Source organism: Balaenoptera musculus, chromosome 11, assembly GCF_009873245.2.
Source record: "Balaenoptera musculus isolate JJ_BM4_2016_0621 chromosome 11, mBalMus1.pri.v3, whole genome shotgun sequence".
NCBI classification, from domain to species: Eukaryota; Metazoa; Chordata; class Mammalia; order Artiodactyla; family Balaenopteridae; genus Balaenoptera; species Balaenoptera musculus.
The window spans coordinates 37271871-37288530 of record NC_045795.1 but is presented as its reverse complement, the minus strand read 5'-3'; the positions used below and the strand labels follow the sequence as shown (position 1 = coordinate 37288530).

At 43.8% G+C, this 16660-nt stretch overlaps 1 protein-coding gene across 2 annotated transcripts in view; it reads left to right on the top strand.

Annotated features, from left to right (window-relative positions):
- Positions 1-16394, top strand: part of RNF8 (ring finger protein 8) — a 38462-nt gene extending 22068 nt beyond the window's left edge. The window contains exons 4-8 of one of the 2 annotated variants that reach the window (XM_036870134.1): positions 1413-1475; positions 6029-6118; positions 7944-8051; positions 10269-10473; positions 15912-16394. In XM_036870134.1, the coding sequence (XP_036726029.1) occupies positions 1413-1475; positions 6029-6118; positions 7944-8051; positions 10269-10473; positions 15912-15952 (507 nt within the window). In that variant the 3' untranslated portion in view covers positions 15953-16394. The remainder of the gene's footprint in view (positions 1-1412; positions 1476-6028; positions 6119-7943; positions 8052-10268; positions 10474-15911) is intronic. The other variant, XM_036870135.1, reaches the window with a different exon arrangement.
- The last annotated feature ends 266 nt before the right edge of the window (positions 16395-16660 follow it).

Sequence of the window (16660 nt, the reverse complement as noted above, 5' to 3'; positions counted from 1 at the left end):
AATTAAATGTTATTGTATGATACTTCCACCACCACCCCATGGGGTGGAATCTTGCACTCCCTGTAACCTCAAGTAACCAGTTTCTGAGGGTGTCTGGTTGTTCCAGGATAGCACTTTGGGTTCAGAGGACATCATGAAAGCAGGGATGTGGCATTTTCAACTACTATAATGGGAGGAGGACCCTGTCTGTTATGGAATTCTCCACGTCATTCTTTTTTTTTTTTTTTTAGTTATCTATTTTATACATATTAGCCACACAGATTTTTTTTTGAGCACCCACATTACCTGGCACTATACTTGATTTTGGGTGGTTATAAAGATGCTTAATAAATGGTTTTTGCCATTAAGGAATATATCTGGTTGAGGAGACAAGATGTATTATACACACAAATAATCAGAACAGTTTCAAGTCAATATATTTAAATTAGAAAACAATTTCCAGTTGGCATATTAAATGGGTAGGTAATTCTTTCTTTTTTAATATTTATTTATTTATTTATTTTGGCTGCGCCAGGTCTTTGTTGCGGCACATGGGATCTTCTAGTTGCAGTGTGTGGGCTTCTTAGTTGTGGCATACGGACTTGTTAGTTGCAGCGTGCAGACTCTTAGTTGTGGCATGCGGACTCTTAGTTGTGGCATGCAGACTTCTTAGTTGTGGCATGTGGGCTTCTTAGTTGTGGCATACAGACTTCTTAGTTGCAGCATGTGGACTTCTTAGTTCTGGCATGCATGTGGGATCTAGTTCCCCAACCAGGGATCGAGCCTGGACCCCCTGCCTTGGGAGTGCAGAGTCTTACGTGGGAAGTGTCGGGTAGGTAATTCTTAAGGAGGGAAGGGCCCAGAGGTTCTTCTGGAAGGTGCTGGATGTAGGGGAGTGATGATGTAGAAGGCATCCACATTCAAGGGGGCAGATGGAGGCGATATAGCATAAGCTCAGGCAAGGCAGGAGGAGGAGCAGTTTATGGGCTAGAAGTGGTAAAGACTCAGAGTGAGAGACAGGGTGGCCAGAATTGAGGAAAGAAACATGGTGGAGCTTGTGAGTGCCAGCTCAGGGGATTGTGTCTCAGTTTAGATACTTGGTGACTCAGAAGCTCTCAGTTTGCATCCTTTTGGGAGTCACAGCATTAGCCAGTGAAGGGGACTTGGAGTATTAATCCAGAGTTTTTCCAGAACACCCTGAGTGGTGGCTTGAAGGTGACAGCCCTGAGGTGTACAGTATTTGAGCAGTTTAATTCTGCTTAAGTCCCTTACTGCCAACAGCTTGAAGTAAAACGGGAGACTTTCCACCCACTCCCTGCCCCCTGTTGTTTCCAGATGCTCACGCTAGCAGGTCTGCTCTGCTTGTTACTGGATTTTGTCCCTTTTTCCCCCTTCCTGCAGGGTCACCTTACATTTTGTTTTTGGCTTTGCAGGGTTTGGAGAAGGAGCAAGGGGAAGAGGACCTGAAGCAACAGCTGGCCCAGGCTCTGCAGGAGGTAAATCTGTTGCCATTGTCCTGAGCTTATAGTGGGCGGCGGAGTGGGGGGGCAACCAGGCTTCTTGTGGCCGCCGGCTGCCTCTGCTGCTTAGCGCACACCTCTGCGGCATCTCCAGTCTGTAGACAGAGCAGGTGGCAGCTGCTCACGCCATCAGGTCGGAGACTTGGAGCCTCACAGACATGCCAGACCTCAGCATGAAAGCTTACATCTTCATTTGAGCACGAGTTGCTTTGGTGAAGAGGAAACGAGCCTGTAGCAATTAGGAGGCTCTCTAGGAGAGTGGCTGCACTTCCAGAAAGGTGAGAGCAGCAGAGGGAAATTGCGAGCTGTGACTTGGCCACCAGGGCCTGCAAGGGCATCCATTACCTCACCATTCCTGAGCTGAAGCCATCCTGAAACCATCTGAGAATGTTCCAATTAAGCATTTTAGGTTACGTTGAGAATGTGCAGTTTAACAGTCAGCAAAATGTATCAATTTACTGAAGGGGGCAAGGCTCCAGGAATAAAATTATCCTAAAAGATTGCCTGTAATTTATTTAGTTTAACTTGACTACCTCTCTCCTCTGTTTATTTTTTTATGAGTTCTTTTGCATCTTTAAAACCTGCTTTGTCTTCTGTTCTTTATGTGTAATGATTAGTAGTTTGTTATAAGTCAGGAGGTGAGTGTTTGTATCTCCTTGAGAAAAATGAGTAATCGCATTAGAATTTGTTCAGGAGAATTTATCATTCGGTTCTTTTATTGCTTACCTACCTCCCAACCTTTTTACAGTGCTAACAGTCACATATTGCTTCATGCTTGGGAGGGTGCCTACCTTGGGTGCACAAACAGCCTTGGGTACACAAACAGCCTTGGAAAGCATTACATGAAAAATTCAGTCTTTTTGGAATTTTATTTTCTAAGCTTGTGTATTTTCTAGGGTGGGGGGGTAGGCATGTTTCCCATTTAGAGGATTATTAAATTAATATTCAGATAATGTTTTGAAATTGACTGGAAAAGAGTAAGGTTCTGCTCTTGGAAATCCCTGAGGAATCATTAAGTACCCTGCACCCACAACACCTCACCCTCTACTGAGACAGACTGGAAAACACACTATCATTTAGCATAATGCACTTGGCCAGTCTCCATTCATTAACCTAAAATAGGATACTTTTAGGTCATGGTTCTATAACAGCATGCCTGGGGGACGTACCACTCTCAAATGAAACAAGGTTGTTGTTCAGTCCACCTGGTGGTCCTTCTGAAGCTGTTCTTTTTCATTTTCCAGGCCTATAATTATAATAACTTGCATTTACATAGAGCTTTAAAAACTTTTCTGAGTGCTCCCGTATATGTTATTTTTTTTCTTATTAACCCCAATGTAGGGGGGCACCTGTTTTCCCATTTTATAAATGAGAAAATTAAGGCACATGCATCTAATTAGTGGTCAAGATGAATACTCAGGACTTCTGACATAACTGCTTTTTTTCTGCAGACCACACATTTTATTGTTTTTTAATTTGTTTAAATTAGTTTATTTATTTTTGGCTGCTTTGGGTCTTTGTTGCTGTGCACGGGCTTTCTCTAGTTTCGGTAAGTGGGGGCTACTCTTAATGCGGTGCACGGGCTTCTCATTGCGGTGGCTTCTCTTGTGGAGCACAGGCTGTAGGTGCGCGGGCTTCAGTAGTTGTGGCACGCAGGCTCAGTAGTTGTGGCAGGCAGGCTCAGTAGTTGTGGCACACAGGCTTAGTTGCTCCACAGCATGTGTGATCTTCCCGGACAAGGGCTCAAACCCGTGTTCCCTGCATTGGCAGGCAGATTCTTAGCCACTGCGCCACCAGGGAAGCCCCCAGACCACACATTTTAAAATGTGTTTCTTGAGTAATATCTTTTCAGAAATACCACCTTCGGCGCCTGCCAAGAGGAAGGCGGGGGAGAGCTGGGCTCCAAAAATGTCGCCGTGGCGGTGGTGGAGACGTATAGGAGTTATCATAGGCGAATGTAGGTTGGGACCCTTCAAGTCCTAGTGGGTCGGAGGGCAGTGGCCCTTGGTAAATTGTTTTTTGAGGAGGGGAAGACAAGTCCGTTTCCCCGAACAGGACCTGAACAGCCTCTTCAGGTCTGCAGCCAGGGACACCAGCTCAGAGATGAGGAAACTCTACCTAGCCCAGAAAGATCTAGCTCACCCGGGTTAGAAACCTAGTGTTTCATTAGTTCAAGAACTTAGTGAGCAGCTCACTTTGCCAGGCGTTGGTAGGGGCTGAGGACAGTCGAAGACAATTAAATTAGGTGTTTCCTGGCTTTAAGTTCAGCCACTATCATGGGGACTTACTATTTCCCCCTACTGTACGAGGAGATAGTTTTAAAAAAAGGAAGAAGAAAGAAAGCGGCAGAAACTTGGGGAGTCAGACTTGAGTTGAAAATCCTGTTGCTTACACTTGCCTTTTTGTGTCTGTTTATCTGTAAAATGAAGGTACCAACAAATGGTAAACTGAGTGTAGCTGTTACTTTTGGCCAGGCACTGTGCTAAATGCTCTATGTATAGTCTTTTCAAATCCTTACAACAGCCCTGTGAGGTAACTGCTATTGTTTTCCCCATTTTACTGATGATGAAATAATAATTGCATCGAACTCACTGAGTTTTTGTGAGAATTACACAATGTATGTAAGCCACTTTGCACAATGCCTGGCACATTAAATGTTTTTGTTATGATTGTGTCTCCTAAAAGAAGCCAGAAATAGATACTAGCCTAGAAAGGCTTCTGAGTTATAGACAGTGTAATAGTTTGTTACCTTCTATGTAGGTGCACAGAAAATGGTTAAATTCTTATTCAGAAGTATTTCCTTATAAGCAAACAATGAGCATAAAAGGACTCCTGTGCGAAAGAAAATGTTTCTACAAGTTTTCACTCTTCTAGCCAACATTTTAAACACAGCTATAAAAGGGTAAAAAAGCACAAACACAGTTTTAGAAACTACCCATACTTATATAGCACTTTGCATTTTACAGCGCACTCATCACAAATGCCATTTTGATGTTTGCATCTTATAAGTAACTATACTTTAACCGCAAGTAGTTAAGTGACTTGGTTAAGTGGCTAGATTTTGTAAGTTACTGGGTCTCTAAGTCCATTTCTGTTTTCAGAATGTCCGTTTTATAGTGTGATTCTGGACATGTAGAAGGTGAATTGGAGTCAGCTGAGTTATCAGTAAAGCACACTTTCAGCTGCAAAGTGTAAATTAGCTAACTGACTTGGGGGATTATTTTTCTTATGTATATGAAACTTGGAGGTAGGCAGTTTCTGGTATTGGTTCAGCTACCAAGAGTTGCTTTACCATTTTCTCTCTTTCTCCATGTGTATATTTCTTTATGAATTATTTTAAAGTAATTGCATGTATTATGTCCCTTTACCCCAAAGTACTTCATTATTTAAAAGTAATTGCATGTTTTACGTCCCTTTACCCTAAAGTACTTCAGTATTTGTTTCCTCAAAGCAAGGGCGTTCTCTTAACATCATCCTAGCACTGTTACCAAATTCAGCAGATTTAACATAGATACAATATTATTATTTATTTTTTTTGGCCATGCCACATGGCTTGTGGGATCTGGGATCTTAGTTCCCCCATCAGGGATCGAACCAGTGCCCCCTGCAGTGGAAGCACAGAACCCTAACAACTGGGCCGCCAGGGAATTCCCAACCCATGGACTTTTAAGTCAGCAGGTCTTCCTCAGTTTAGTTATGGGCAGAAAGAGTCCACCATTTGAAAATATAGTTCTCATTAAAACAGAAAAAAAAGGAAAAAACCAAATAAAAGAATTAAAATAAAAAAAAAAGAAGAAAGGTCACCTTCTTTAAAAAAGGATTTGAAATGAGATTTAACATATAAGCTATACTTAAGTATGAGGGAGCTCAGAAATTATGTTTCATAGAAATGGAACCTCTTGACATTTGATGTAGTCAGTTAGTCACAATGAATGAGCTGTTAGCTCTTGGTCATGCCAGCTTCCAGAAGACACAGCCAGGGTTCAGGCAGCATTGCCTTATGAGCATGTAGTATGTGATTTATAGAATAAATAGGTTAAAGGTCTTTTTCATTTCAAAGAAAATGATTATCTAGTTTTCCTGAATCCATATTTCCCTGATTATTTCTTATAAGCTGCTCCCAGTGCTGGGTAGCCTTAGAGTTACTTACTAGTTCTTGAGCGTTTGTTCCCAGGATCACTTGTGTGGCTTTGTAAAAAATGCACATCCCTGGGCCCCAGGCCAAACCCACAGAATCAGACTCTCTGGAAGGCAGTGTAAATTCTTCAGTTGATTTGGATGGCCACAGAAGTTGGGTTATTTCCAGAGGGATTAATAGATTTGATGGCGTCCCTCCCTATCTGCCCCTTTCCCTGAAAAAAGCAGCATGTAAGTGGGATGTCCTGATGGAACAAAAACATTATTTTGAAATTGCCAATCCATTGATCTCTTGAACCAAAGCTGCTGACAGAGGGAGAGACAGGCATGGTGGCTGAAAGGAACGGTGCAGTATAACGCATCTTGAGTATGTATCTGCTATGTTTCTGCAGCATCGGGCTCTGATGGAACAGCTAAATCGCAGCAAGAAGGACTTTGAAGCAATCATTCAAGCCAAGAACAAAGAACTGGAGCAGACCAAGGTACTGGAAAGAAGGTGAAGGTTTAGAATTTGGTTAGCACATGCAACTCAGCATTTTCCACAGTGCAAGGGTTGGTATGGTGAATGAAGGGAGAGGTTATGGCTGTTTCCTTCCTCAAGGGAAATAATCTGTAAAATTAGTTAGGGCTGTAGAAGGTTCTGCCTGTAAGACAACATCTATTTCCTTCCTTTATCCAGAAGCAAAATGCTGGGAATAAGACACATCCTGGAGTGTAGTCCATTGTCTGTGGTAAATACTCCTTTAGAGTGTCTCACTCACATAGGCTAAGGGATGGTGTAGTCAAAATAAAAAATAGTTCATCTTGATGCATTTCTGTAGTTATTTCCCATATCAAATCAGTGGAACTCTTAAATTAGGGGTTGTAAACTCAAGTGCCCACTGGGGTCAGACCGATAATAGAAGTGAGTAAAGTGGCCTGGGTGTAAGAACATAGTGGGGAGCTGTGAGGCAGAGGTGCACCCTCACCCCCACCCCAAGAGGCAGCTCTTCTCTGATGCAGCCAGTCATTGCCATCCAGAAATGCAAGCCCAGTGTTGTCCGATCTGAGTTTTCCACGGAAGATGGAAATCCAAATGTTTATGTAAAGTATCCTAGTTTTCAAGTATTGGCAACAGTTCAGTGTTTTGATACCATGAATGCCAGACTAAATAAGTCTGCAGGCTGGATCCAGTCCACAGGCCACCAGTTTGCATCCTCTGACCTGAGACTTATGCCTGAGTCTGACTGCATCTCTCAGCCCACCCCTCCTCATGTACAGATCTGGAGCAGAATACAGAAAAGGAGGAGACTCTCTTTCTAGTTTGTTTGATATCCTTATCCTCTGTTTAAATCACATAGTTCCTTCTTCCCCAGCCTCCAAGAAACCACCACATCTTTTTAAATCCAGTAATTCGAAAGTTTTCAGGGAACTTGACTCTAGTTATAACTGGGTCCAGTCCCTCTTCACTGCCCTAAGCAGTCTGACAGTCTTTGCTTTGATTAGAAGAGAAAGTAAAACTTGAGAAATAAATGAACCACTCAAATATACCCTAAATGGCTTTTCCTCTCCCCCTCAGGGGCTCCTGATCCTTTCTGTTTTGGAGATGAGGTGCTAACTTAATAAATGTTGGCTTCAAGAGAGCACACCTAGATCCTCCTTAAAAAGTGTGTCCACAAGCAGTCTGACCTCTTGGGGAAAGCACAGGGAAATTGCACTGCAGGAGTGGGAAGTGACAAGCATCATAGAGTGTGGGGCCTGAAGGTACTTCAAGGGGCCATCTCTCCAGCCTCCTGCCTCTAGGGAACATAGGTATTATCCTTATTTTATAGGAGAGGCAGCTGCAAAGAACATAGGAGACCTTATACACTAATTCAAGCTTCCTACCTTTATGGACTGTTCCTCATTTCTTTCTTATCCAGTGAGTTCTTGGTTGCTTGGGATGATTTGTGTCACCTCTGAACTGCAGTTTGCTATAGGATACTTAATGCCTCATTCTGGTCTTGGGTGGTTGGTGGGGTGGGTATGCTACCTTCAGTTTTTATCATTTGGTTAATTTTTGGGAAGGAGAGAGAACCTGCAATGCGAATACATACTAAAAAAGTCGAGAGAGGGAAAAAAAGGAAGATAGTGTCCTATATTAGAAAGCAGTTCTGAGAAACAGTAACCCTTGCGGAAAGAGTTTTATTCTCGTGTTTCTGTGCCAGCGTGAATTTTTAATTTAGATTCCTTCTGAATCCTATTGCAGACTGTTAACCCTGCTCCCTGTCCTGTTTTGCATTCTCGTTGGTTCTCCCGAATGACAGGTGGGGTTGTGTGTTTTTGCAGGAAGAGAAGGAGAAGGTGCAAGCACAGAAGGAGGAAGTTCTTAGCCATGTGAATGACGTGCTAGAGAATGAGCTCCAGTGTATTATTTGTTCAGAATACTTCATTGAGGTAATTATGAATGGTGGCTCACGCCTTCTCACTCTCCCAACCCTGAATGGAGCCTCGGCTACACAGACTGCTTCTGCTGTAGGGAAACATTCTGAAGAATGTTTTTCCTCCAGGAACTTACTGTAGCTATTTGACTTCACAGTGACTGCTAGAGATGGTCACTTCTCATTTGTTTTTGTAGTCTTCTTTACCTCCACTGTCTTTTTTCTTATTTCATTTGTTCTTGAGTATCTGTTTGGCAGAATCAATGTTTTGGCTGTAATAAAGCCTTTATCTCTTTGGTGTTGGGGAGAAAACACTTTGGTTTCAAAGAACCACCCGAGAGCTGCCCAACCCTCCCACAGGTCAGAATGTCCTGTGTTTTCTACTTTTCTGACAACTATGTCCTGTTGGATTTTGTGCCTAGTGTTGAACCCGTACAGGTTTTTACCTCCCAGGAACCACTTGATTCTGGCACAGTCCAGAATTAGATGGCATTAGAAATTTGAAGTATCAGAATAAAGCTGCCCAATAAAACTATTCTTTCTTTGCTCTGAATGGGCACAGTGCTGAGAGTAGGCGTGCAGTGCAGCCTTTGAACAGGGCGGGTAAATGCCATTGATGTATGGCTGCTGGGAATTCAGTGGCCAAGTGGAACATATTTCAGGAACTCTGAGGCTCCTTATGAAAATGAAACATCTCTCCTAGGTTACCATCTGTTATCCTGTCTTTTTTTTTTTTTTTGCCACACCGCGTGGCTTGTGGGATCTTATTTCCCTAACCAGGGATTGAACCTGTGCCCTCGGCAGTGAAAGCACAGAGTCCTAACCACTGGACCACCAGGGAATTCCCTGTTATCCTGTTTTGTTTTTCCACAGGCTCTCCTTTTTTTTTTTTTTTTTTTTTTTTTTTTATGGCCACACTGTGTAGCATGTGGGATCTTAGTTCCCCAGCTAGGGATGGAACCCACACCCCCTGCATTGGAAGCGTGGAGTCTTAACCACTGGACCGCCAGGGAAGTCCTGCACAGTCCTCTTTTATTTTCACACGTTCTACTATCTGTGTCCAGTTCATCTTACACTACAAGTGTTAAACTCAATTTGTTAAATGACAGTGGTTTTCAGACTCCTTTAAAAAGAAAATGCATACACACACTGCTTCCTTTTTTCTGGTGGACTTAAGGGAGATTGGGTCTATTAGCCTCCTGAAAAATCTCTCCTGGGTAGACCTGTTTCTTTTGCTCTGGATCTACTTTGACTTCGGGTCATAATTTCCCCCATAGTTTCTAGTCATTTGATTCCCTACTTTGGAGAAACTCAGTTCGTGCTGTTTTGACATGGCTTACGGACCCTAATAGAAGAAGACAAGGAAAGGGTGGTTGGAATGGGTGATGAGTTAGCCAACCCAGAGCATCTGCACGACATGTAAGAGACAAATAACTTCACTTTGTTTGGTTTACAGCATGTGCCTGACCTTTTCTGCGGGTCACCTCTTAAAATCAGTGTTGGGAAGAGGTTTCATTTTAATCAGACAGGTTTTTAGTCCCGTTTATGAGAATTTATCTCATTCGTTACTGAGAAGGTCTCCTAGTTGGCTTTCTGGTCTCAACTTGGCATTTGAAAAATACATGATTTCTGTGCTATTTTCTACTGCTATCCTAAAAACAGGAAGGAAGACTTTGGAGCCTCACAAAAGTTGTATCTTAGGAGATGTACATAAACAAGAGTAATGAGGAGAATGGTTTATGTTTTGGGGAGTGAAAAGTGTCCTGGCAGAAAGCTGACCATTGGAGTTACTCATAGGAGCCCCTCACATACAGGCTTCCTTCTGCTTTCTCTCTTCTCACAGGCTTACTTACTTAAGGCAGTATCAGTTGAACCCATTACATTTTTTCCCAGCCTAAGTTCTCTTTTACATATACTTTTTTAGCTGCTTTTGAGTAAAGATGATGCCTCCTACCATTCTGTATACTGAGTATTCACTGTGTGTTCCCCTTCATATATTAAAATTGAGGTGCTAATTCACCATTAGGACATAAATTTGTTTTCATGAGAGAATTAGTGATGTATTTATACCAAACATTCACACGCTTACTAGTCCTACTTACGTCCAGTGACATTTGTTTGCAGGGTAGCTAACCCATGTTGGCAGTGTGATCTGAGTTGGTTCTGAGATCGCAACCACCCTGGGGGAGTAAGCATCACAGTTCTGATCTGTGTGTTCACATTCCCATTATAGGCTGTCACCTTGAACTGTGCCCATAGTTTCTGCTCCTACTGTATCAGTGAGTGGATGAAGCGGAAGATAGAATGCCCCATTTGTCGGAAGGACATCAAGTCGAAAACCCACTCCCTGGTTCTAGACAATTGCATTAATAAGATGGTAGATAATCTGAGCTCGGAAGTGAAAGAACGACGAATTGTCCTCATCAGGGAACGAAAAGGTGAGTGGGTATGAACAAGAGGTAAGTCCCTTCAACAAAGGACTTACAAATGTAGGCAGAGTTTTTTGGATCGGGAAGAGTAGGATAAATGATTCTTGAGCTAAGGAAGAGGTGGAAGAAATTGGGAAAAGTAAAGAGAGTTAAAGGTAACGAACATGTAAGAAAGAGTTGAGGTAGAATTAACTGTTATTTGACCAGCAGGGAATGGGGAGGCTTAGGTGTATGTGTCTTGGTTTTGGGGATAAAAAAAGATGTGATTAGAAAAACACATGGTCACACAGCTTGCTGTGCTGGTCACTAGATGGTGCTGTTGTTCAAGACAGTTTAGTTGCTGTCCGGTGTTGCAGAAATCTTGGGTTGGGTATATAATAAATTATAAATAGGATGTGGTACAAACAGGTTTCCCAGTCAGAGAGAGTTTAAATAAAGAGATTAGGGAAGGGGTGGGTGAGTTTCCTCAAGGAACCATACTTCCATAGTGAATATCTGCTAATTTAAACAAGTGATCTCATCATACTTGGGGCCTGCTGTGTTGAAGGTTGCAGAGCCACTCTGCTTGAGACTTGAATGTCCTGGTGGCAGAAGAATGTGTCCTGGGGCAAAGCACAAGGAAGCCAATGGATCGGAAGGATTGGTTATTGGGCAGAGATGAGAGTAAAGAGGAGCAGAGTGGATCTGATTATCATGTTCAGTCCCTTTAGAAATCTAGTACAGTACTACCCTCTGGGAGAGCTCAGAGCCAAAGTGCTGTGAGGTCAATTGGTTATACATAAAGGCCAATCAGAGAAGAAGAACCAAAAGCTCACTGCCCTTCCAGGTGCTTTCCACCACCTGGCCATCGGGAACCCACATTCATGTGTGTCTTTGGATGTTCCCTTCTCTAAGTCCAGAGAAGCTGAAGGCTTAAAAGCCACACTGCTAAGAACAGGATCTTCTGTCTATCACTCTCTCCTAGCCCTTCAACAGATGTCAGCCTCTTTGAGTAGGACCAGAAATCTGATGCTGATTTGCAAGCAGCTATGGTATGGAATTGGCCCTCTGTTGGTCAGCCATTGCAAGGGCAGCAAGCCTGTCACAGGCCAGGTGTTGAGCCTGTTATGCCCAAGGAAGACCTTCTGAGGGTGGGGCGGTCCTCAGGCAGTTCTTTGAAACCAAAGTGTTTTCTACTTTCCTGACAACTATGTGCTATTGGACTTTGTGCCCAATTTTGAGTCCCCATAGGTTTTTTTACTTCCCAGGAGCCACTTGAATCTGGCAGAATTCATTGCTCTTCCTCTCCACCTCCCGTCACTCCATAAGCATTTATAGGAACACTACACTATGCACTGGGATAAAGAGATAAACAGGGTATTGTCTCAGCTCTCATAGTCTACGGAGGAGACAGAAAAGCAAGTAGGTAATGTGACAAGTTCCATAATAGGGTGCTGGAAAATTGCAGAGGAGAGGACAGTCAATTCGGCCTGGACAGGTGGAGGTATGGGAGCAAGCTTCACAGGAGAAGTGCCATTTGAACTGAGTCCCAAGGGTTCCCTAGGGATGTAGCTTTCCAAGCAGAGGAATTAGCATAAGCACAGAGGCATGAGAAGCAGTGACCTGTTCCTAGCAGTGCCCCCCTTGGTGGCCCAAACAAGACATGTCTACACAGTGCCAGAGGAGCATGAGGACAGCCAAGGCTTAGGAAGTGTCTACTGAGGTGTTGTGAATGCCTTCTGTTTTCTTCTCTCTTCCCTTTCTGAGAGGAACCCTGACCTGGGAACCCAGATTTGACCAAGGTCAGCCTTTGAGCTTAAGTTTGCTGGGTCTCTGTGTGGGTGGGGACACCCATGTACTTTCTCATTTTGTTTTTTGGGGGTTATTCTTGTTTTTATTTTTTTCTTTGAAGTATAATTGATTTACAGTGTTGTATGAGTTTTAGATGTACTACATAGTGACTTGGCATTTTTATGCATTATAGAATGATCACCATAATAAGTCTAGTTACCATCTGTCACCATACAAAGTGATTACAATATTACTGACTGTATTCCCTATGCTGTACATTACATCCCCGTGACTTAATTTATTTTGTAAGTGGAAGTTAATTCCCTTCCCCTGTTTCACCCATTCCCCCATCCCTCTCCCTTCTGGCAACCACCATATTGTTCTTTGTATTTATTAGTCTATTTCTGTTTTGTTATGTTTGCTCATTTGTTTTTTAGATTGACTTATTTCATTTAACATAATACACTCTAGGTCCATCCATGTTGCTGCAAATGGGAAGATCTCATTCTTTTTTATAGCTGAGAAACAGTCCCTTGTATATATATATATATATACCACATTTTCGTTATTCATTCATCTGTCGATGGGCACCTAAGTTGCTTCCATATCTTAGCTATTGCCAATAACGCTGCAGTGAACATTGGGCATGGATTTATCTTTTTGAGTTAATGTTTTCATTTTCTTTGGTTAAATACCCAGAAGTGGAATTGTTGGGTTGGGTTGTGTGGTAGCTCTATTTTTAGTTTTCTGAGGAGCCTCCATACTGTTCTCCATAGTGGTTGTACCAGTTTACATTCTCACCAACAGTGCAGGAGGGTTCCCTTTTCTCCACACACCCATATGTACTTTCTTCAGCCAGCCCACTGTCCAGGTTTCTTCTCAGAAGTCCGAGCATGGTAGATGCATGCAGCCACTGGAAAAGGAAAGAAGGGCCCTGTGTCCTAAATTCATCTCTGACTCTCCTCACACAGAGTTAATACCACAGAGTAGATAATATCAGACCCCTCTTTTCTCTGCAGAGGCTAAATCCGGTGCCTTGCTGCCTTTTTAGTAACACTAGGAGCCAACACAGTAAACCGAATCGACCTCCCTGTCCCACTCACTGGCTGAGAGCAGTTCTGGCACCAGTCTCAGTTTCTGCAGTTATCTCAGCAAGTGCAGCTTTGAGGTTTTCTCTAGAGACAGACAGAAGGTTCTGAGGCCCGATTTAGGAAAATGTGCCAGAGCCATCAGCAGCTTCATTGGGCTGCAGTGTGGAGTTTAGAGAAAATTCTCAGTTCAAATACCAACCTTCTTTGCCAGTTTAAAGCTGGTTTAATCCCCAGTGCATGGGAATTTTTAAAGGACCAAATGTAGGATCTGGGAACTAGAACTGGAAGCCTGTAATTGTCACAGTTCTGACACTGGCAGGGCCATTTTCCTCCTGGGCAGCGGTTGCTCTGATCCCGAGTTCAGAGAGAAGGACCTGCCTGTCTGTGGCAGCACAGGCCTCTGGTTCCACCGAGAGCAGCCCCACTCCAGGCCTCCTCGGCTGGGTGTTGTCTTCAAGGCCCATCTCCGCACGGGAGGAGTAATGCCTCGTGACTGATTAGCCATAAATCCTTTGTAAAGTCTGGGAGGCCAGATTATCCAGAGGAGAGGAGGAGGAGGAGAGTGTTAGGATGCCAGATCCTGCGTTTGGAGAAAGGGTGCCCTGGACCTGGGGCAGATAACGAATGTTGAGTAAGTGCTTGTCGCATGAGTAAGTGTGGCTCGCTGGGAGACTGACGTGAGATTTTCCTGAAGAGAAGACGTTTTGTGACATCCGCTATGGAGGGTCTCCCTCTGGAGCTGGGGAGGTGCTGGAGCAGAGTCTTCTGTCAACTGCTCCCCCATTCCCATTTGTTCTGTTCTCATTAAGTGTTGGTTGGTTGACAAGAGTGTTCACATTCTCACTTTAAGCTTTCCCTAGCAGTTTCTTTGGGTTGTGCTCAGAAAAGAAAAAAGCAGATTATCTAGAAATAAAATCTTGTTGGTCCTTTAGAACAGTGATTTTCAGTACAGGGGCTTTTTCAAACTGCACTTCCCAGCTCCCTTGATACTGTAATATTGAGCCGAGGCTACTGGTGGGAGTGTGCCTTGGCCTTCAGGGGTGCTGAGGTGGGGAGAAAGCTTCATGAACCATAGCTTTCCTGAATCTGAGACAGAGGTCCCTCCAGAGGTTGGTGGTCTCTGGGAAGATTGGCCCAGGTAAGATCACATGGCCTGTGGCTCTTGCCAGCTTCCTGTAGGCTAGGAGGGGCGTGATCCAGACACAGGCCAGGAGAAACTCACAGTCTCTGAAGAGGGTATCTGCCCACCTGGAAGGCTTTCCCTGGTGTTACCCATCATCACTTGTTGAAAGACACAGGGCCTTGTAAAGGACTATGTGGGGAATGGCAGCAGTAACAGTGTCTGCCAAGTTGACCTCATCCATAGAGAATACTTGTTAGCAAGTACTCTTAATCTACCCAGTATTGCCCCAAGAATCCAGGGGGTCATGTGCATGAAGTCAGCATGCCTGCCTGGCATAGGACAGTGTTTAAGAGAAAGTGGCACTCAGCAAGATTGGCATGGGTTGGGGTGTCCACCTGCATGCACTCAAATAGTTTATAACACTGGATTCTTTAAAAATTTTGACTTAAAAATTCATGCTTTGCAAAATTACCATGGGATCAAAAATTAGACTTATTAATAGAAGCTATTTTTCTTATTCCTCCATCACCACCTCCCATTTTTGCCCCACCCTTTTTCCTTCCCTTCTCTTCTTTTGTCACTTACTGTCCTTCCTTGCCTTATCCCTTGATGTGTATCTCCCCCAAAACTCTTATTGTTCCCTTGTATATAAATTTAATAACACTTTCAATCTGCCTACCAAAGCATTCGAGACCTTAATCTCAAGGAAGGTCTTGAGATTGCCCTTTGTGTAAGCCAAGATCCCTGCTTCTCTGGGATCAAGGAAGCATAGCTATTGGAAAACACTAGAGGCCAGTGAATAGCCCCTCGCACCCCCCCTCTCTCTGGACAGAGGAAAAACTTGCACCTCTCCCTGCCTGTTGCTGTGTATGTAATTCCTGCCTTCCTCCAACAGATATTAATTGAAGGCCAGCTTTGTGCCAGACATTCTTCTAGGTATGAAGACTAGAAAGAGAAGTGAAAATCTAATAAGTTAGATGCGATTTGTGCTATGGAGAAAAATTAAGCAAGAAAGGGGTCGGGAGTGATGAGGAGAGCGTTGGCAGTTTTTGATGGAGTAGTTAAGGTAGTCACTGAAGCAGGTGGTATTTGAGTGAAGCTCAGTGGGCAGTGGCCATGCTGCCATCTGGGGAAAGGGTGTCCTAGGCAGAGGGGATAGGAGGAACAGCAAGGAGGTGGTGTGGCTGGAGTGGAGTGAACGATGGGAAGGGGAATAGAAAGTGAGGTCAGGAGGTTGGGCAGGGGGCAAATTGTATAGGGGTTTATAGACCTTTGGAAGGACTTCGACTTTTACTCTGGCAAAGTGAGGAGTGGGCTTTGAGCAGAGTGATATGATCTGCCGTCTATTTTCTTGGTTCACCATGGCTGCTGTGTGGGGAAAAGACTGAGGGTGGCAGCAGGGAGGCCAGGGGAGGGAAATGCAGGCTTCTCCTTTATTTCTTTCTTTTTTTTTCTCTCCAAAGCAAAGAGACTGTCCTCAAGACCGTGCTCGAAGGGCATTTGAAAGACTGCCAGGCATTGGGAACTTGGGATGGTCTGGAGGATTCGCTATGGACAGGTCTGGGACCGCTCTGAGACAGAGCATGGGATAGAGCCACGTGGGACAGAGACTGAGTTAGGAATCCTTCGTCACGAGCCTCCATGTTGGCCATCCCTGCTGCCACCATTGTCTGAAGCACCGACTGCTTCAGGGTACTTAAGAGACTCTGCTTCACTACACTGAACGGGTTATATATTTCTGTTGTGCTTTTTAAATTTGTTGTTGTTGTTATTGTTTTGGTACCTCAGAGGCACCTCTGTTGATATTTGTTTTGGGAAGGTTGGGTGTATCCCTATGGCTGCCCCTGAAGGCGAAGGCAGCCTCTATTTGAGAGGATGGCATACCTCTTCTTTGTGAAAACAATGTCATTTCCTGGAAATAAAATGTAAAACCTATCAGTTGCTCAGCTGGGCTTTGGTATATTTATCTTCCTTCCCTTCCAGCTCCCAGACAGTCTCACAAGTAAACACTGGCAGCTCATAAATTGCAACTAAGAAGGTGACTGTATCCGATGATAGACTCAAGTGCATGTCAGCCTAAGAAGCCAAGGCCAAGATCATGGCCATAGCAGATGGGCTCTGTTAAGCCCCCAACTGGTATGTCTCCTTTTCATTCCAGAGATGAGTCACTGCTACCTGGTTTTGGGATGGAGTGAATTTCCTTCTTTCAGCT